The sequence below is a fragment of the Canis lupus genome, chromosome 29 (assembly GCF_011100685.1).
Source record: "Canis lupus familiaris isolate Mischka breed German Shepherd chromosome 29, alternate assembly UU_Cfam_GSD_1.0, whole genome shotgun sequence".
In the NCBI taxonomy this organism is placed as follows: domain Eukaryota; kingdom Metazoa; phylum Chordata; class Mammalia; order Carnivora; family Canidae; genus Canis; species Canis lupus.
In genome coordinates this window covers 23,379,284-23,400,225 of record NC_049250.1, presented here as the reverse complement: position 1 = coordinate 23,400,225, position 20,942 = coordinate 23,379,284, and the positions used below count along the sequence as shown (strand labels likewise).

General features: G+C 36.5%; 1 protein-coding gene across 5 annotated transcripts in view; it reads right to left on the bottom strand.

Moving 5' to 3' along the window:
- Positions 1–7,803: 7,803 nt before the first annotated feature.
- The window catches only part of GDAP1 (ganglioside induced differentiation associated protein 1), a 30,534-nt gene continuing 17,395 nt past the window's right edge, over positions 7,804–20,942 (bottom strand). For all 5 annotated transcript variants that reach the window (XM_038579562.1, XM_038579563.1, XM_038579559.1 and 2 more), the window contains 4 exons: positions 15,493–15,666; positions 14,203–14,297; positions 12,056–12,170; positions 7,804–11,029 (listed from right to left, as the gene is read on the bottom strand). In XM_038579562.1, the coding sequence (XP_038435490.1) occupies positions 10,647–11,029; positions 12,056–12,170; positions 14,203–14,297; positions 15,493–15,649 (750 nt within the window). In that variant the 5' untranslated portion in view covers positions 15,650–15,666 and the 3' untranslated portion in view covers positions 7,804–10,646. The remainder of the gene's footprint in view (positions 11,030–12,055; positions 12,171–14,202; positions 14,298–15,492; positions 15,667–20,942) is intronic.

Sequence of the window (20,942 nt, the reverse complement as noted above, 5' to 3'; positions counted from 1 at the left end):
TCCCGGGTCTCCAGGATCGCGCCCTGGGCCAAAGGCAGGCGCTAAACCGCTGCGCCACCCAGGGATCCCTCAACTTCTTTTTAAAAGTGTAGGAGGGCTGCTGGGATGTTAATTGGCATGTCATTGAATTTACAGATAAATCTAGGTAGAATGAACTTCTTAACAATATTGAATCTTCCAATCAATAACCATGGTAAATCTATTTAGGTCTTTTTAAGGTTCTGTTATCAACCATTTGAAGTTTTCAGTGTAGCTGTCTTGCACGCTTTCTATTAAACCTAAGTATTTTATCTTTTTTGGTGTATTGTAAAAAATTTTTTTCACTTTTCAAATGTAAATTGTTAGTATATATAAAAACAATTAGTTTTACATTTTGATCCTGCATTCTATGATTTTGATAACTTCACTAAATGTTTTTTAGAAAACACCTTAGGATTTTCCATATAGAATCAAATGAACTGCAAATAAAAATGGTTTTTCTTCTTCCTTTCCAATTTTATGCCTTTTATTTCTTTTAGTTGCTTTATTGTACAATTATTCCAGTAGGAGAGTAGAAGTGATGGCTTTGGACATTGTTGCCTTATTCCTGATCTATGAGAGAGACTGCTGATTAGTTTTTTTAAGCATTAAATTATGTTAGCTTTGGATTTTTCATAGATAGCTTTATCTGAATAAGGAAATTTCCTTCTATTTCTACTATGCTGAATGTTTTTTATCTTGAATGCTTGTTCAATTTTACCAAAATATTTTTCTACATTTGTTGAGATGATCATATGATGTTGCATCTTTCTTCAGTTAATGTGGTTAATTATATTGTGTGACTTTCAAACATTAAAATAAGCTTGCACTTTGATAAATTGTACTTGTAGGATGCATCCTTTTGTAAACCTTAATGGATTCAATCTGCCAACACTTTGTTGAGGATTTTTTAATCTATGTTCATGAGGGATACTGGTCACTATCTTACTGTCTTAGTTGATTCAGGCTGCTATAACAAAATGCCATAGAGTAAGTGGCTGTAAACAACAGAAATTTATTTCTCAAAGTTCTGGAAGCTAGAGATCCAAGATCAAGGTATTATATGAACTTTGGAGGAACTCAAGCATTCAGCCCATAACTGTCTCTACTCTCTTACTTTATAAATCTTGGTCAGATTTTGGTATAACTGTTAGACTGATCACATAAAATAACATTCTATTCTCTATTTTCTGAAAAAAGAATTTATGTATGATTGGTATTATTTCTTTCTTTGTGCATGATAGAATTTACCAATAAAGACATCTTGGTCTTGAGTTTTCTTTGTGGAATATTCTTTTGACATTACTAGGATTTCAAGTTTTTTAATAGTTATATGCCTATTTTAATTTTCTATTTTTTCTTGAGTCACTTTTGTTAAGTTGTGTTTTTCAAGAAATTTATCCACTTCATCTAGTTATCAAATTATTAACATATTTTTTCCTAATACTTTATTTTCCTATTAAAATTGGTAAGAAATGTAATAGTATTCCTCCTTTTATTTCCAATACTGGTAATTTTTGTTGTTTTTCTAAGCTTTTATTTAAATTCCAGTTAGTTAACATACAGTGTAATATTAGTTTCTGGTGTTTAATATAGTGATTCAACAATTCTGTGTATCACCCATGCTCATCACAAGTGCATTCCATAATCCCCATCACCTTTTTGACCCATTCCCCCATCTGCCTCCCCTCCTGTAACCATCAGTTTGTTTTCTATATTTAAGACTGTTTCATGGTTTGCCTCTCTTTTTTAGTCCCTTTGCTCATTTGTTTTGTTTCTTAAATTCCACATATGAGTAAAATCATACAGCATTTGTCTTACTGACTTATTTTGCTCAGCATAATACTCTTTAGCTCCATTCATGTTGTTACAAATGGCAAGATTTTATTCTCTTGTTATGGTTAATAGTCCATTGTGTGTGTGTATATCACCTTTTCATTATCCATTCATCAGATCAAGGGACACTTGGGCTGTTTCCATATTTTGCTATTGTAGATAATGCTGCTATAAACATCATGGAGCATGTACCCTTTTAGATTAGTATTTTTGTATTCTTTGGGTAAATACATAGTATTGCAATTGCTGGATCATAGGGTACTTCTATTTTTGACTTTTTTGAGGATCCTCCATACTGTTTTCCAGAGTGCCTGCACCAGTTTGCCTTCCCACCAACAGTGCAAGAGGGTTCCCCTTTCTCTACATCCTCACCAGACACCTGTTGTTTCTTGTGTTGTCAATTTTAGCCATTCTGCAGGTTTCAGGGTGATATCTCATTGTAGTTTTGATTTGCATTTCCCTGATAACAAGTGATGTTGAGCATCTTTTGTGTTTATTGGCCATCTGTATGTCATCTTTGGAGAAATGTCTATTCATGTCTTCTGCTCATTTTTCAATTGGATTATTTGTTTATTGAGTGTTGAGTTTTATACATTCTTTATTTATTTTGGATACTAACCCTTTATCAGATATGTCATTTGCAAACATCTTCCCCTCCATAGATGGCCTTTTAGTTTTGTTGATTGTTTTGTTGGCTGTGCAGAAGCCTTTTATATTTCTATTCACCAATAATGAAGCAGCAGAATAAGAAATTAAGAAAACAGTCCCATTCACAATTGAACTAAAAACAATAAGATACCTAGGAATAAAACTAACCAAAGAGACCTGTACTCTAAAAACTATAAAACACTGATGAAAGAAACTGAAGAAAATACAAAGAAATGGAAGGACATTCCCTGCTAATGAATTGGAAGAACAAATACTGTTAAAATGTCCATAATACCCAAAGCAATCTACACATTTAATGTAATCCCACCACCAGTTTGTTCTTTGTACTTATGTATCTGCTTGAGTTTTTTGTTTATTTCTTAAATTCCACATATGAGTGAAATTATATGTTGTCTTTCTCTTATTTTAAACTCAGCATAATACATTCTAGGTCCATCCATATTGCCTCAAATGGCAAGATTTTATTCTATTTATGACTAATATTCCATTCTGTATATACATACCATATCTTCTTTATCCATTCATCTATCAGTGGACATGTGGATTGCTTCTGTATATTGGCTATAGTAAACATAGGGGTACATATACCTTTCCAAATTAATGTTTTCATTTTCTTTGAGTAACTACTCAGTAATGGAATTACTAGACCATATTGTATTTCTAATTTTTTTAGGAACTTCCATACTGTTTTTCACAGTGGCTGCACCAATTTACATTTCCACCAACAGTGCACAAGAAATCCCTTTTCTCAGCATCTTTACCAATACTTGTTATTTCTTATCTTTTTGAAGTTAACCATTCTGACTTGTGTGAGGTACTATCTCATAGTGGTTTTGATTTGCATTTCCCCGATTAGTGATATTAAGCATCTTTTCATGTGTCTGTTGGCCATCTGTATGTCTTCTTTGGAAAAAAAATTACTGTTCAGATCCTCTGCCCATTTTTTAATAAAATTGTTTGATTTTTTTGGTTTGAGTTCTATAACTTATTTATATATTTTGGGTATTACCCCTTTATCAAATATACTATTTGCAAGTATCTTCTCCCATCCAGTTGACTTTTTGTTTTGTTGATGCTTTCCTTTCATGTGAACTTTCTATCCTTTTATGTTCAATTTACTTTGAAATTGAAATTTAAAATGCATCTCTGTGTTTTGCATTGTTATCTAACCTAAAATCTGACCTTCAGTTGGAAGATTTTACATTTAATGTAATTTATATTTTTTACATTTAATATAATAGTGTGCTTAAATCTACCACCTTGCTAGTTGTTTTCCATTTGTCTCTTCTGTTTTTTTCGTTGATATTTTATTTCTATCCCTTCTGTTGGTTTCTTAGCTTTTTATAAAATTAATTTTTAGTAGTCTTCCAGTGACAACACTTCTTTCTTATCAGAGTCTATTTGGAGTCAAAATTGTACTACTTCAAACTAGACACTTGTTACTTTGCCCTTGACACATCCTTCTTCATACTTCATATGTAAATCTAACAGCCTTACAATATTTCATTTATCCATCACTTTTTACTTTTGTGTTTCTTTTTGTGATATATTTGTTTCTTCACATATTATAAAATACAGTGTACAATGCTATTAGTTGTGTTTTGAACAATCAGGTCCTTTTAAGTAAATTATGAACTAATAAAAATAATCTCTTATACCACCCACTTATCTGCCATTCCCAGAACTCTTTAGTTTTTACTTTCTGTAGATTTGGTTTTCCATCAGATCTCATTGCTCTAACAGAAGAATGCCTGGGAACACTTTGTTTTGCAGGTCTACTGGATTTAATTTATTACTGTGTTTGCATTTATCAGGAAAATGTCTTTATTTCACTTAATTTTTAAGAAATATTTTCTTCAGATACAGAATTCTGAAGATTTTTTCCCCCATCAACATTTTACAGACATTTCCATTGTTTTCTGATATCCACTGTTTCTGATGAGAACCCAGCAAGTATTCTTACTGTTCAATTCAGTGTTACGTGACTTTTTTTCCCTTCTGGCTATTTTCAACAATGCTTAAGTTTTGCTTTCTTGGTATTTATCATTCGTTGAATTCAGTGATTTTCTTGAATTTGTAAATCAACATTTTTCATCAAATTTAGGAAATTTGGCATTTAATGTTTGTTTCCACCCCATTCTTACTTTCTTTCTAGTGCTCCTATAACACATATATTAAACGAGTTATTTTTCATGTGTCCCTGAGGTTCTGCTCCCTCATCTTTTCTTTGTGGTCTCCCATCTGCTGTGGAAGCTATCTGATGAATTTTTCACTTTAGTTACAGTGCTTTCCTATTTGGTTCTTTTTTTCTTTTTTAAAGATTTACTTATTTATTCATGATAGACAGACAGAGGAGAGAGAGAGAGAGAGAGAGAGAGAGAGGCAGAGACACAGGAGGAGGGAGAAGCCGGCTCCATGCCGGGAGCCCGACGCGGGACTCGATTCCGGGCTCCAGGATCGCGCCCTGGGCCAAAGGCAGGCGCCAAACTGCTGAGCCACCCAGGGATCCCCTCCTATTTGGTTCTTTATTGTGGTTTTCATTTCTCCAACGCCTAATCTGTTGGCTCAATCGGACTACATTTTATTTTAATTCTATGAATATATATTGTCCTTTAGCTGTTTTAAGTCTTTGCTAAATCCAACATTTGGGTCACATCCCATTCTGCTGCTGTTTACTATCATCTTTTTGATTGATTTTGGATCCTATTTTCCTGTATCTTTCAGTGTCTGGTAATTTTTTAATTGTGTACTGGACATTGATAGCAGTATGTTATAGAGATTCTGGATCCTGTTATCTTCCCTCTGATGGGTATTGATTCTTGTTCTGGGAGGCAGCTCAATTACTGGCTAATAACTTTTAAATTACATAGGTTTGATTTTATGCTTTGATATGGAGGACATATGGGAGCCCAAGACATTTCCCAAGTACTCTAACTTGGCTGGATCCAACATTCAATATCTATCTCCCCTGCAGATTTTGTCAGGGTTGGTTTTAGGCTTTGTTAGGGTCAATGTAGAATAGAGCCGTTCAACTGGAGATGCTTTTCTCCCCAAGTGACATTCAGTAAAATCTGAAGATGTTCCGAGTTGTCAAAACAGGAAATAAATGGGGAGCTACTGGCATTTAGTAGGTAGAGGCCAGGAATGCCACTAAACACCCCACAACACACAAAAACAGATCTACACAAGAATTACCCGGCCTACAATATCAATAGTGCCAAGACTGAAAAACTCTTCTAACTTAGGCCTTATGTGAGGGCATAGTCCTGACTTTTGCCTGGAGGATTAACAAGGTATTAATGAGGACGTCTAGTGACTTTCATTACTAGCTACTGTCTAATATCTCTGGTAAGTTCCTTTCTAGGAAGCCTAAAATAGTCATGATCTGAGGATTTGAAATTACAAGAGGATTTGTAACATCACATTGCAAGAGAATGAGACAAATTTTTGACCATTTTTAAAACATAGCCACCTCTATTTTTAATGCTAACAATTTTTAGTTCATATCAGTTTTTCAATGTAAATCTTTACTTTTTTATTCATTGAGCTTAAGTGTGGAATTGCTAAAAGTATACCATTATATTTTTATTATGATGTGCATTTGATGTTTGTAAGAGACTGCTGAATATCAGATTCTTAAATTCAAAAGATAGCTTAATCTGATGGTACAAAAACATATACATAGTAGCCGTATGTCTGAAAAATTACCTATCTGGTTAGGAATTAACTTTATGTATATGGATGTGAATATTTCTGTTAGCAGGGAAACCTGATTTCCATGTACATTAGATTTCATTAACATCTTTATATTTTCATCCATACTATTGGTTTTTCTCTAGTAAAGGAATTTAAAGACAATACCTTGTAATCCAGAAGCCAATGTATAAATAACAAATAGAGTGAAAGGCTGAAGACAAAAAAGTCTAGCTTTCCCAAAGAGAGCTTTATAATGAGATACACCACCTGCTGGAATGAGAGTATATCAGGGCCTGTTATACGTATATTTTGTCTCAAGCTCCACCTGGCCTTGTTTATACCTCAGAGCCTGTTCCACCCTGCTGCCTTGTGACCCATATATCAGTCCTTCTTCCTTCCTAAGACAAAAATCCAGGGCTTAACTCAGATTAAGTAATACAAGATACTGCTTTCATCAGTGTACTGCCCTTCTAATATATGAAGTGAATTCTCTTTTTCTCTCCCTCTCTCCATTTTCACAGTGTAAAACATAATTAAAACTATTATCCTCACTCTAGAAATTATACTTCCTTACTTGGTTTGGAAACTTCTACCCTACCTTGTATAACATAAGTGTTGTGAAAAATTAGAAAACAAAGGCATTCTGAGATGAATATGTAAAGAATAACAATATAAAGGAGCCAAATATTTGGCATAAACAATATGAAAGTTATGACTAAATACCTATCTATTTGGTGCATTAATTTGACTTTTGTGTCTTTAATATGGTGTTTTCCCCTTTTCTGAATAGACAATGGAATTGTATATCATTTGACTTTCTATGGGCATTCGATATTGTGGTTTTTTTGTTTTGCTAACAAACTCAGGGAAAATAAAGTCAATTAGGTTCTCATTTACTTTGTTCCTTGTAACACAAAAATAATATTCAGTATCTATCTGATGACTAGAATAATGGCCAAGGACTGGAAATATAGATAATAAGTTGAATATTCATAATATATAATTCAATAAGTGAATTAGCTATATCAAAAATATCCATAAATATCATAAAAGTCATCTTTGAGTAAACATGTAACGAAATTATTTTGAAAAAACAATATTCTCTTGATATTTGTCATTTTATGCCTGTTAGGTAGCTGCAAAAGAAGGCCTTTAATGTTCAAGAACAATATGTTATTCTTTTTTTTTTTTTTTTAAGATTGATTGATAGAGAGAGTACAGTGGGGTGGTGCAGGGAAGAGAAAAACTCAAGCAGACTCTGTGCTGAGTATGGAGCCCCACAAGGGGCTTGATCTCCTGGCCCTGAGATCATGACTTGAGCCAAAAATCAAGAGTTGGACACTTAACTGTCTGCACCACTTAGGTACCCCAGAGCAATGTGTTATTCTTTTCATTATAAAACTGTGTGTATTTAAATAAATCATGAGTCAGTAATTGTTATAAGGAAAATATGACATCCTGTAGCTAAATAGCTTTAATATCTAAAGCCTTTATTTACTTTATTCTTTCCAGTTACCACAGTATGCTTTGATTTAAATGAAATCTCTTTTCTTTAAAAAGATTATAAAATTAACACTTTTAGAGTTCATATTCATTATCCAGTTACTTTTATTGATTTTACAGGCAGAATAGTATCTTGATCTATTACACTCAACAACACCAAAATACCTAGAACTCTGGTGTCGATATCAATAATTCCTAAAAATCAAGCAAACATTTACAAGTATCTGCAATTAAAGAAAAATGGATTCAAAGGGCATGTAATTGCAATAACAATAAAATAGTATTTATGTATTTAGACATACATAGCCAACTTAAATTTAGTACCTCAGGCATTTTTATAATTTTGATATTTATACAAACTTTGGAAACTGAGGAGCACATGGGCCAGTCACCAATGATCATGAAAAAAAAAAAAAAGATAGAAGTGCTTATTTTGCTGACAGTATTTGTTTAGCTCTTTAGCCTGACATTGTGTGATACTTTTATCCCTTCCAAAGCATTAGAAATCAATACTACATGTGCCTCAAGCTTTTTTACAGATGAATGATCTGATCAAGATCCTTCATTTCAGAAACTAAGGTCATTAATGTTTATCTTCACTTGGGCCATTTTAGAAGGCTTGCTGAACCTAATGCCCCAGCTCAGACTACTGTGTGAGCAGCGACATCTAGTGGGCATTATGACCCCAAACATTTTATTAGTCTAAACCCAGGAGTATCCGTGAAACAAGTGAAATCACTATGATGCATCATCTTTAATATTGACACAAGCATATTTCCAATGAAACTATATCAGAAAATTATACTTCCCAGTAGACTTTCTATGACTCAGTAATAAAATAAATTTAAGAAAAGCCAGCACTAGGCTTCTAATCTTTATTCTTAATCAACAGCCTCTCAATAGGTAAATACACTTTGTAGATTTTTATAAAAACCCAATCGTGTCCTCTTCCTGTCTGAATTCTTCTAAGAGGGTGATATAAAGATCTCAGGAACACAATGAATTACTAAATAACCAGTTTTGTGGCTCTTTCAGGAACATACGAATTGGAGTGTGCCAGCAACAAACAAATCCAGCCAATCTCTATGACAATGCACTGAGGAGCAATATTAAGACATCAGAAAAGCTGCCAGCCTGTTAATTATTGTTGTATTGAGTTTACATGGAGATGTTACTAATTTTTGAAAACTAATTTTGCAAATTTTGCAAAATGGAATATCCATTTCATCAGAATTTTCTAAAACAACTGATTCATGAAATGGAATTATAGACTCATTTTACCATCAAAAAGTCATCATTTCCTATGTATGACTGTTTCCTGTTAATGAAAATTCAGTACATTCTTTGGCTGTTTTGCATAGCCAATCTGAGGCAATCCAAACAAGCTTTTATTGTTTGCTGGAACCTTACTTAGCTCATCATTCTCTGTACATACTTCCAGCCAGAGACCTAAAACTGTCCCCCAACTCCTTTCAGACTAGCTTCAGGGAAACTGTATCTTCATGTCACCATGGAAAATCTTTTCCTGAGTGCTGTGTAGGATGTAGTTGTATAATTGTTCATGGGGCACAGTGGGGTTGCCCTTCTAGATGGACTGAGGTACCCCCCTGAAATCCCTAGACATACATGAATGAATATAAGTGAACATCACTATCAACTTATTTCATTTCCCCTAAATTAATTTCCACAGACTAAGACTAGACCTTTCTCTTTAACCTTTTAAGGCCTTGTTAATGACAATAAACAGATGCAAGGTCTAGGCAACAGGTTTTTTTTTAACACACCAGACTTTTCAAATACAGAATGAGCATATTTAGTACTTCCAGATCATTAAAATATCCACTACCCAGCCACAAGCCATGTTAGTAATTAGCTGGGACATTCACCTGATAATATTCAGGTGAATATTCACCTAATAATATTCCACTTGTGTGCTAAAAAGAGCTGTAGAAGCCAAGACCCCCCACTGACTGGACACAAAGGTCCACAGGAGTGCTATCTCACAGGTACCATCCAGTTGGGGAACTGTGAGGAAAAGAACCACTTAAGACTTTTATGTAAATGCTAGGCAGACATGTTCCAGTGGGCATTCCACACCCAAGTATATAAGCAGTTAGTCTTATTAAAACAAGTGTGAATCATGTGCATTTAAAATAATACTAAGGTCAGATGAGGTGCTATAAGCGTAAAGCCCAGAGTTTTCTCCAGCCCACTCCCCCTAGTAACTCCCTAGTCATTTCCCCAAGGTCTTAAATATAGGAGAATACACGGGCAGTGGCCATAAGTAGTCTGATGTTTACTAAGGGGACATGCAGCCATGAGTGGCATTGGAAGTGCCTGGAGGTTGCCTTCTACTGTTCTTCACTAGATAGACTTCATTAACCCTCTCCCTGTTCCCTTTGTGTTTCTCATTTCTGCCTGAATCTAAGAGTGATCATGTGAAGTACTATTGTACCCTGCTGCTGTCAGAACCCAGGTTGTGAAACAAAGATGATTTCTGAATTCCAGTGGAAAATGTTGCTAACTACTCAACACTCAGCACATCCAGATTGTCTCAGATGAAGAGCTATGGGCAATCACAGATGATTACTGTCTGCTCATAGTAAGAACCTTCTCCCAAAAAGTAATTCAGAACTTGAACTGGCATTCTGACTTAAAGGTCTAGTTCTTTGTCAGCATTTACATATTTTGACCTTGCACATGTTTTGAGGATGGATTAGTTCAGGTTTGCAAATAAGTAATCTCAAAGTTACCAGCCCACAAAAACATTTTCATTACCTCTTCTCCCCACAAAACTACCCAAAGAGTAAAGTAAATTATGCTTTTTACTAATTGCCCAGGGTCATTCTTCACTGGGCCTGGAAGAGTGAACAAGGGCCTAGTTGAATGGTTGGATGAGTTGCCACCACCAGATCCCTACAAGCCTAGAAATAATTTGGTCTGGGTCTAAGTGCTAATATCATGCTGCCAAGTCTCTTTCTGAAAAGCATAAAAGCAAAATATCCCATTCCTGCAAGCAAACCAACCACAAGGGTGGTGCCAAGAACTTTTGGGGCCCTTTTCTTGGCCACCCGGAATGCTGTTGGCAGCACTGCAGAGATTAATATATTGTTGACATGTCCTAAAACCTTGTTAAATGTTTTTCTCTTCAAGACACGTTCGTAATAGGTTTCCAAGTTTGGTCGCTTTCCATTTCCCCAGTTTCTCCTCGCAAACCCCAGGAACTTCAGTCGATGCAATGTGACAGCGAGAGAGACGTCTGCCAGGGTGAAGGATTCTCCGCAGAGCCAAGGCTGGCGGCCCTCTTCTAATCAGAGAAAGGGACATGGAGAATTAGGGGCAAGAGCTGTACAGAGAGACTCTAGCTGGCATCTTTCATCGTGGTCGTAAGGGCAAGTGTGAGAACAGTGAAAAGATGAAGGCCGTGGTACATTTTCTTGACAAATTAATCCTAAGACAAAGTCCATGCCAATGTCACCCAAGCAAAGGGAGATTTGCTTAATACCTGCCAGCTACCTACATCCTTGGGTGAAACGGAAGCTACTTGAGTTCAAATCTATCTTTGATATTGAAAAGGATTCTGAGGAGTTGAGAGCCTCCAAGCCAGAGGAGTCCACAGATCTTTCCTCCTGGCTTAGGAAAACAGCAGGTGAGCCTTAGAAAAATTCATAAAATTGGGCCTGGAATGTCACTCAGTGATTGCTGCTCCTCGTCACACACATAAAGCAAAAGAAAGTTCCTATTGTGAAGTACGTTTCATGTAACATGGTCTTCAACTTTGTTGCCAATTAGAATAGTTGCAAATGGTCCAAGTGCATGCACCTGGGCAATGGCTGGATCCTGCGGTTAGGTTCACAGGTACAATACACAGATGCTCACCAGCCAGCCTACAGATATACATAGGCCAGCCTCCATTTCATACTTCAGATTGGAAGTATTCCCCCTGCCTGGGGTAAAACTAGAGGAAGCTTTCAAGCTAATTACTCAGGTTATTCAACCAAATGAACTACTATAATTACAAATGTGTCAAACAGGCTAAGTAGGAATCTCCCAACCATAACTTTAAATTGGGCAGAAAAATCCTCCACCAGTCACATTTCACATAGACACTGATTGGGTTACCATTAGACATCTGGGTTTTGCTGAGGTCAGTATTATTGTTGCCATGATAATTTAAACTGCCCATGAATAAGAATAACAAAAAAACAGATTACAGAATGTTTTTGGTAAAATCTAATAATATTCCCATAAATATAACATGCCTGGGATCCAGCAAAAGAGAAACACACACACACACACACACACACACACACACACACAAATAAGAACCTACCTGGGGTTTCTTCATTTCTTCTTTGCAACTCAGTTTCAACCTGATCCAAGACTTTCTCCAGTTCATCAAGAATTTTCTTCAAATATTTGACATTGTCATGGTCAAGCAGCTTTGACTAATAAGCAAAAATAACTAAATAGGTTATTGATGCTTGCAAAAAACAACACAGAGCAAAGCAGATATAAACTCTTAAAAAGTTGGAGCCTGTTTATCTGAGGCAATGAGAAGATAGAGAATAATGTTAAAGCAAAAGAAAACCTGAGGGAAAATGCTCTGGCTGTGAGAATACTCCACTGACCAGACCCACTGGTCCACAGGTAACTCCCATACACTAGATGACCAGAGATGGCAAAGAATATAAGGAGCACAAAGAGACTCCTCTCAGCCCCCAACTAACAAATGGAATTTCAACAGCTTTCAAGGAATGAACAACTGAAGGGTCAGGCTGAGGGAGAAATCTGAATGCAGTGACTTAGAGACTGAGTGCAAAGTAAGAAGTGCTGTGTGTGCAGGCATTTCTTTTGAGCAGCTCACTTAGCTGAGATAAAGGAAGATGGAAAGTTGAGGAAGGTGATGAGTGTTGACGTTTGCTACATTTTCAATATGGGGGAAGCTTGTGTGTGTTCTTGGGCCCTGAGGAAAGAATCACCTCAGAAAGAGAAAGGCTGACTGGAACAGATGAAACAAAGCCCTGCTCCTTAAGAGGCAGACAAGTCAGAATGGATTAACTCAAAATGGATTAAAAACTTGAACATAAGACCTAAGACCATAAAGCTCCTAGAAGAAAACAGAGGTGGTAAGCTTCATGATGTAGGTCTTGGCAATAATTTTTTGAATCTTACACAAAAACAAAAGCAACAAGAGCAAAAGCACACAAGTGGGACTGCATCAAACTAAAAAGTTTCCGCATGACAGAGGAAACCAAAAACAAAATGAAATGGCAGCCTATTCAATGGGAGAAAATACTTGCAAATTATGTATCTGATAAGGGGTTAACATCCAAAATATATAAAGAACTCCAACACAATAGCAACAACAACAATAAAATCTGATTTAAAAATGTACAGAGGTTCTGAATTGACATTCTTCCAAAGAAGACACATCGAAGGCCAACGGGTACATAAAAAGGTGTGCAACATCACCCATCATCAGGAAAATGAAAATCCAGACCACAGTGAGCTATCACCTCACAGCTGTTAGAATGGCTGTTATCAAAAAGGCCAGAAGTGAGTGCTGGCAAGGATGTGGAGAAAAGGGAACAATCAGGAATGTAAACTGGTGCAGCCACTCTGGAAAACAATACAGAAGTTCCTTAAAAAACTACAAATAGAACCACCACCAGGTGATCCAGAAATTCCACTTCTGGGTATTTATCCAAAGAAAACAAAAACACTAACTCAAAAAGATATATCCACTCCCATGTTCATTGCACCTTCATTTACAATATCCAAGAAACAAGCTTAGTGCCCATCAATGGATGAATGAATAGATGTGGGATATACATACAATGGAATATTATTCAACCACAAAGAATAATGAAGTTTTACCATTTGCACTCACGTAACTATACCTCAAGGGAATTATGCTAAGTGAAATGGGTCAAAGACAAATGCTGTAGGATCTCTCTTAAATGTGGAGTCTAAAAACAACAATAACAACAACAAAACAAAACCCAAGCTCATAGACAATAGATTGGTGGTTGCCAGAGGTGGGAGTTAGACGTGGAAGAAATGGGTGAAAGGTAAGGAAAAAAATAAGAGAAGAGAGAAGAGTATAAGAACAAATTTGCCAATTACCTTATTGGTATTAAAAAAAAAAAGTCCTGAAGTTCTAGCTAGGCCTTAAAAAGTGGCAGAGTACCCGAAATGACAGATTGATAGTGTATATTATGAACTTGCTTTTACATTTTACAACTTTCCTTGGTAAACAGCATGAGCAAAATCTGCCTTTTAAGCAACTGTCATCAGGTCTGACTATTAAATCAAAGGAAAATTCTTTCTAAAAGCAGAGCGTAAGCAAAAGCTAACGTGCACTGGTGATTTGCAAATATTTAAGAGAAGATGTCCTAGAAATAGTGAGACTTTACAAAATGTAGAACATGGAATGCAAACAGTGGATGTCAACTGAGGACAGCCTGGTTTACTTACTTTAAGTCGCTTCTGTTTTGCGATGTATGCCTCTTGTAAATCTGGGTTTTCTTCAGCAAGTTTTTTCAGTTCAGATTCTGTGTTACCAATTTGGCCTGATAATAAAATCATTTTTGAAATAGGAAATTATTTCCTCCCTTCTAAACAAGAAACAAGGAGAAGCTAGGACACTCCATGAGCTCTAGGGCTCATGCCCTGACTCTGCCTTAGACCTCTTTGTGCCTCAGTTTCCTCAAATTTAAAATGGAACTATCAGAGTGTCTGCCACATAGGCTAAGGATTAAATGTGAGGCACCCAGGAAAGCACTTAGAGCAAGGCCTAGCAGGTCAGAAGTGCTCAGTGCAGAGTGGTGGCTCTACCTTTCAATATCTTTCAAGTTTTTATTAATGGACTTCTATATGAAGAGAAGGAAAAGGCTTTGTTTTTAAAAATATATTAACTCTAGGTGATAGAATTATATTCAGGCCACCTGTTTCAAATCATATGAATACTTATGAAGAGAAGGAGGAGGAACAAGAAGTAAAGCGAGAAGAGGAAAAAAGGAAGGAGGGGATGGAAGAGGAGAGAAGAAGTATCAAAAGGAAAGAAAAATAACATAAGTAAGAGAATTATAAAGGTGAGGTATGATGTAATGGAAAGAATGTGGTTTCTAGAATTAGAAGATCTGGGTTTGAGTATTCCTAATTATACACTCCCAGAGTTTGACCACAGCCACTTTCCCTTACTTTCCTATCTCAATCACCTATGCCAAAGAACACCCCTTCTCCTCCACATCCCATGCACTGACCATCTGTGTCCTCAGAAAAAGAAGGAGCTGGATATCACAACTCAATCTTAGTACATCTCAAATACCTGAATTTAGAGGCAGAGTAATGGTTAGACAGCCTGTAGTCCAGTTCCCTCACATAATGAAACAAAAATTAAGGACCAGAAATGTACATTTAGTTGCCCCCCCCATAATCCCCAGCAGATTCCAGATTTCATGATTCTTAGTCCATCTTCTATGAGAACATGTTATGTTCCTTATTTTTCCACAGGCTACTCTTCTGAGTTTCACCCAAGCTTGGCCCTCAAGACCAAGAGATGGAAAATCAGCTCCCATAGATAATAAATGTCCAGCTGAACAGCTGAAGCACAGATTAATCTGACTGGTGCATGGATTGATCTGTAACATCCATGAAGCAAACCTAACAACCCTGTCCCCAAGTCTTCATGAGATGAGCCCCATCTCAAAAATGAATTAAAAGAACTCTGAGACAGAATTTGAAGTCTTTAAGATTGTTACATACTGCGAATCCTTGTGGTTGCATAAGCAGGGATCATGGAGTCCACAGTTAGCTCAGGATGTAAAATGCAGCCATGAGTATAGGCATCCATTGGCAATGAGTCAAGCAGTTCTCGATAATGTTGTACCCGTGGGTAGTACATGCTTCCTTTATCAGGCATTAACCTGGGTGTTTTTTCTACAAACATTAAAGAAAAAGTTATAAATGAGAGGTGACATCCAAAGCAAAATAAAAAACCCAAACCCCCTCATGAACATTTTCAATATTAAATCAAGGCACTTCAAACATATCTCCCCAAACAAGACATTCAAAATTTGAAAAGGACTGATGTACCAGACTAGAGTCCAAACCATGATTACATTAAAATTCTCTCATTTTTCAACCTTACAAACTGCTGCTCGACCCTCAAGATGCCAACTCCTCTATAGAATATTCCCTAACCTCCTAAAACTACCAATATCTGATTGGGTCAGGTGTGCCTTCCTCCGCACATGAAAAATACCTTTGTACATATACTATCATAGCCTTATCACCTTAATTGGTTGTTTGTATCCTATGAGTTTCTTCAGGGCAGGGAGCTGTGATCCACTGTCTATCATAATGTCTCACACATTTTAGGCTATTAATAAAGGTTCATTAGGTGAATGAAAGCTCATTATGAAAAGATAATCAGATTCCTCTTTCCTAGGTTCCATTAATACCAAGTGACCCTGTTGATGCTATATGAATGTGAACTGACAAAGTTCACAGAATTCACCATGAATTTCTAATATTTTTATGTCTAGAAAGTGGGTTCTACATAAATCCTCATTTGCTGTTAAACTCTAGACTCTAGAGTACTTGAGGGCTGGGACCATGTACTGTTCTCTATTGAGTTCCCAGTACCTAATATAATGTTTGGCTCATAGTAGGTGTTCAGTAAATTTCAATTAATGAATATATTCCCAAATTTCTAGTTGTTATAGAATATTTGAGCTGGAGAAGCTCTGTAGCAGTTAACCAGGACATAAAGGCTAAGGCATTCTCGGCTAATGAAAGGCAGACAACATCATTGTAACATCTTCAAAAGGGTTTACATTTCAGAGACTATCCAAGAAGAATAAAGATGAACCACATGAAGGTGCCTGGGTGGATCAGTCAGTTAAGCATCTGCCTTTAGCTCAGGTCATGATCCCAGGGTCCTGAAATCAAGCCCTACATTGGGCTCTCTGCTAAGCGGGGAGCCTGCTTCTCCCTCTCCTCCCACTTGTGCTATCTCGGTTGCTATCTCTGTCTTTCTCTCTCTCAAATAAATAAAGTCTTAGAAAAAAAAAAAAAAGATGAACCATGTGATCCAAAAATCAGGACTATGTCCCTAGAGAATCACTTCCTATTTCTGACACTCAAATTGCCCCTGAAAAATGCCAATGAGCTTATTCCAACAAGTGAGAAGCCTCAATTTATTCATTTATTTCTTAGTTTGGATTATTTAATTTAGAATCCTTTTGAGCTATCCCACACTCATTCATAAGTGTTGGCAATTCAGAGTAGGTTGCAGAGCATTTCAGACAAGACCTCATAATGCCATAATCCAAGTAGAACAAGTTTTCTAAGCCAACAGACTATTTCTGACTCTCTAAGAAAAAATAAGATGGATTACTCCCTCAAACAGTAGGCAAATATCTAATTCCCTGCTGAGGAGTCCAATTCTGAAGTCTGCACTGGAATAACCAAGAATGAAGTGTCAGCCACATACTGCTTGTCAACAGTGGATTTACCCGACTAGAGCACACTTCCTGCTGACCTTTCAGGATCTCAGTATATCACTAGGATCCCAACCAATGCCTGGTAGACATTTCCATGAGGACAAAAGTCTAGAGTCCTTCTAAGGTCCTTGAAATACTAAAAAGTTATTAACCTTTTGTGTGCCACTGATCTCTTCTCAAAATAATGTTCTTAAACATACAAGACATAAAAATGCAAAGGAAATTGATTATATATTTATCAAATTAATTTTAAATTATAAAATTTTAATATGAGTACCTTTTATTAATACATTAACAAGATCTAGCAGCAGGTCTAATAACTACCATAGTTTCAAAGTTATTTTTAAGATAACTTTGCAATAACTTGACATGCTACGAACATATCTGTGATTTCTATTGGTAAGAAAGTCACGGGAACTCCTAATATTGCTTTGGTTTATGCCTACATTGGAAACGAAAGGAAGTCATAAGTTCTGTTGGAAATTAGTGAAGATAAAGATAATCTTTTTCGCCTCTAAGATCTCAAATCTCCTGAATTCTATTCATAGACCACTTAGAGCAACGGTTCTCAAAATGTGGTCTAAGAATCCCTGGGCTTCCCCAAGAAACTTTCAGGGAGTCCACAAAGTCAAAGCTACTTTTATAGTAATACTGCAATTTTAATTGATTTTTCACTTTTATTGTCCCTCAAGGGTACAGCAAGCACAGTTTTCCAGAGGCTACAGGACATATGGCTCTATCATTCTGACAGTTAATGACATGCTGGCTTGTGTATTCATGTGTTTTATTTTTTTTCAATATTTTATTTATTTATTCACGAGAGACACACAGAAGGAGGCAGAGACACAGGCAGAGGGAGAAGCAGGCTCCATGAAGGGAGCCTGATGTGGGACTTGATCTTGGGACTCTGGGATCACGCCCTAAGCCAAAGGCAGACACTCAACCGCTGATCCACCCAGGCGTCCCTATTCGTGTGTTTTAAATTTTTCTGTTTTAATTTCTGATTTGGCAAATATTGATAGATATAGATAAACAAAAGCTCTCCAGTGTTCTTAATAATTTTTATGATAAAGGGGCCCAGAAACCAAAAAGTTTAAGAACCACTGCTCTGGGGGTCCAAAAACCTCAAGTTAATAACCAAAACTGGTACAGTATTTTAAAATGCTTCCAAGTCATTAAATTTATGGTCACTGGCTCAGGCTACTTTCTGGTGCCAGGCCTGAGGCTTGTCTTCAGAAGAGCATACCACTTCCTTCTGGGAAAGTAAGAGCAGGGAAAATACTGTCTAGTAATTGCTTTCTGGGGAAGCTCCATCTGGCTGAGCTCTAATTCTTCAAAGGAAGATAAATGTTTAAATCCATGAAAACAATTTCCTTCTACTCAGGACACTATTACCATGTAACTATCTTTGTCAGACGCTTTGTCCGACAGAGCATAAGATATCCACTGAACCAAAGTTCTCCTCCAGCTTCACTGTCTCCCTTCCAGGACCTCCATGGCAACACCTGCTATGTGCTGTTATTGTCCTCCTCGACACCAGACCTTGATAGTATCCACTGCCTCTGGAACCAGAGTTTTTCAAAAGGCAACTGGGAATTTCATTTGAATTTTATACAGATCTTCCCTCTCACTCTCATTCTATTTTATTTCCCAGTCCTTCCATAAAGCATGTTGGAAAGAAGGAAGGAAGGAAGGGAGAGAGGGAGGGAGGGAGGGAGGGAGGGAGGGAGGAAGGAAGGAAGGAAGGAAGGAAGGAAGGAAGGAAGGAAGGAAGGAAGGAAGGAAGGAAGCCAACCTGGTTGGCTCAGTCAGTAGAGTGTGCAACTCTTGATCTTGGGGTCATGGGTTCAAGCCCCACATTGGGTGTAGAGATTACTTTTTTTTAAAATGCTGGTTTTTCTATTCTACCTCTGTCAGGAGTGAAAAAGCAATAGAAGGCCTACAGGGGCAGGGTAGGGAATCAAAGGACTTTTAAGAAGCAGGCATTGAAGAGTTTCCAGCATTAGCCAATAGAGTTGCTGTACTGAAAACCAGGATAAGTTACTAATTTGGAAGAAAAAATAAGAGTAAATGAATGTCAGTCAGGCAAATGACCTGACTTCCTAGAAGAACGAGCAGGGGATAAGACAGGTCTTGTACTGTACCTAAATTTAAGCAGGTACAGATAGCAATAAAACAGAAAGATGTAATAATGAGAGAAAAGTTTTTTAAAACCAGAAAGAAAAGATACAATAAAAGCAATTCTGCAGCTATTTAACAGGGACAAACGGCTGCATACAGTCTCAAGTCTCAATATTGCTCGGTAGAATAACAATGGCTTTGAGCCACGGGGGATGGGGGGGGTGGGGAGGTGGAGATCACATTCAGTTTCCCCAAGAGTAAAAAATTAAAAGAATTTAGGAGCTCATAGGCATAAGTTTCCATTATTTTACTACATTGATTGCTCTGATTTCCTATGTTCCCCAGTCATGGCAGATAAAGAAGGCATAATTATGCCTTGTTTTCAAGAAACACTCCCTCCCCACCCACCCTACTCAGGTCTATTTGAATAACTTTCAGCTCTTCCTTATTATTATTAGTTCAATGAAAACAGACTTCATTTCTATCTTTATCCCCTTGCAGATTTTTTATTTTACTTAGATCACTTGGTGGTGGCATTGGTGTATAAGATAATATGCACCATTTTAAAGCCACTTTTATTGGCACAATCATGGGTTTTAAAGACTCATTTTCTTTTTCCTTACCATATACCATATTTTCTCCACACTTGGTTAGAATCTTTATGCTAACTACAATTTCAGTAGATGTGCTAAAAGGCATAAAGTTATTCAACTATATATGAGAGACTTTCATTAATATATAAAAATTGGAATAATTGGAAATCCTTACCTAAATAACTGCATTTTTAATGTAAGAATTACTTCAGAATTAATGTTTTTAAAATGAGGTTCAATAGATATTTAATCTTATCTATAAAATTTATTTCCTAATTAGATTTATATACAGTACTTTAATATCATATCAGGATACTTAATTTCCAAACCAAATTCTATTTCCTAAGAATCAATGAGATATATAAGCCAAAGATGTGAAAAAGATCTTCCCAGAACTCTTATATATTAATTTACCAAAATTCCATATTCACCATATAACATCCTTGATTCCAGTTACCACTTAGTCATTTGGCAGTAAGAAAAGTAATGTCCTAGTGTTTGGTAGTTATTTCAGACCCCCTTTTTTATTACCTAGTGGCCAAATTAAATTCACTGAAAGAGGTTATGAATCATATAAGAAATATCTAGATAATGGGATGCCTGGGTGGTTCAGCAGTTGAGTGTCTGCCTTCTGCTCAGGGTGTGATCCTGGAGTCCCGAGATCGAGTCCCACATCGGGCTCCCTGCAAGGAGCCTGCTTCTCTCTCTGCCTGTGTCTCTGCCTCTCTGTGTGTGTGTGTCTCTCATGGATAAATAAAATCTTAAAAAAAAAAGATTTTAAAATCTGTATTTGTGCATATATTCACTTGTTACATCCACTGTTCCTGAGTTTCCCTAGTTTGCTTAGTATCACACATCATCTAGTTTAATCAATTGCAGGCTTCAGCATATCTACTCTTCATTACATGCCTGAAGAGAAAAAGGTATCACATACATGGAAAGGACTCAGTAAAACTGATAGTAATAATAGCATATGCATGTATTAAATTTGATA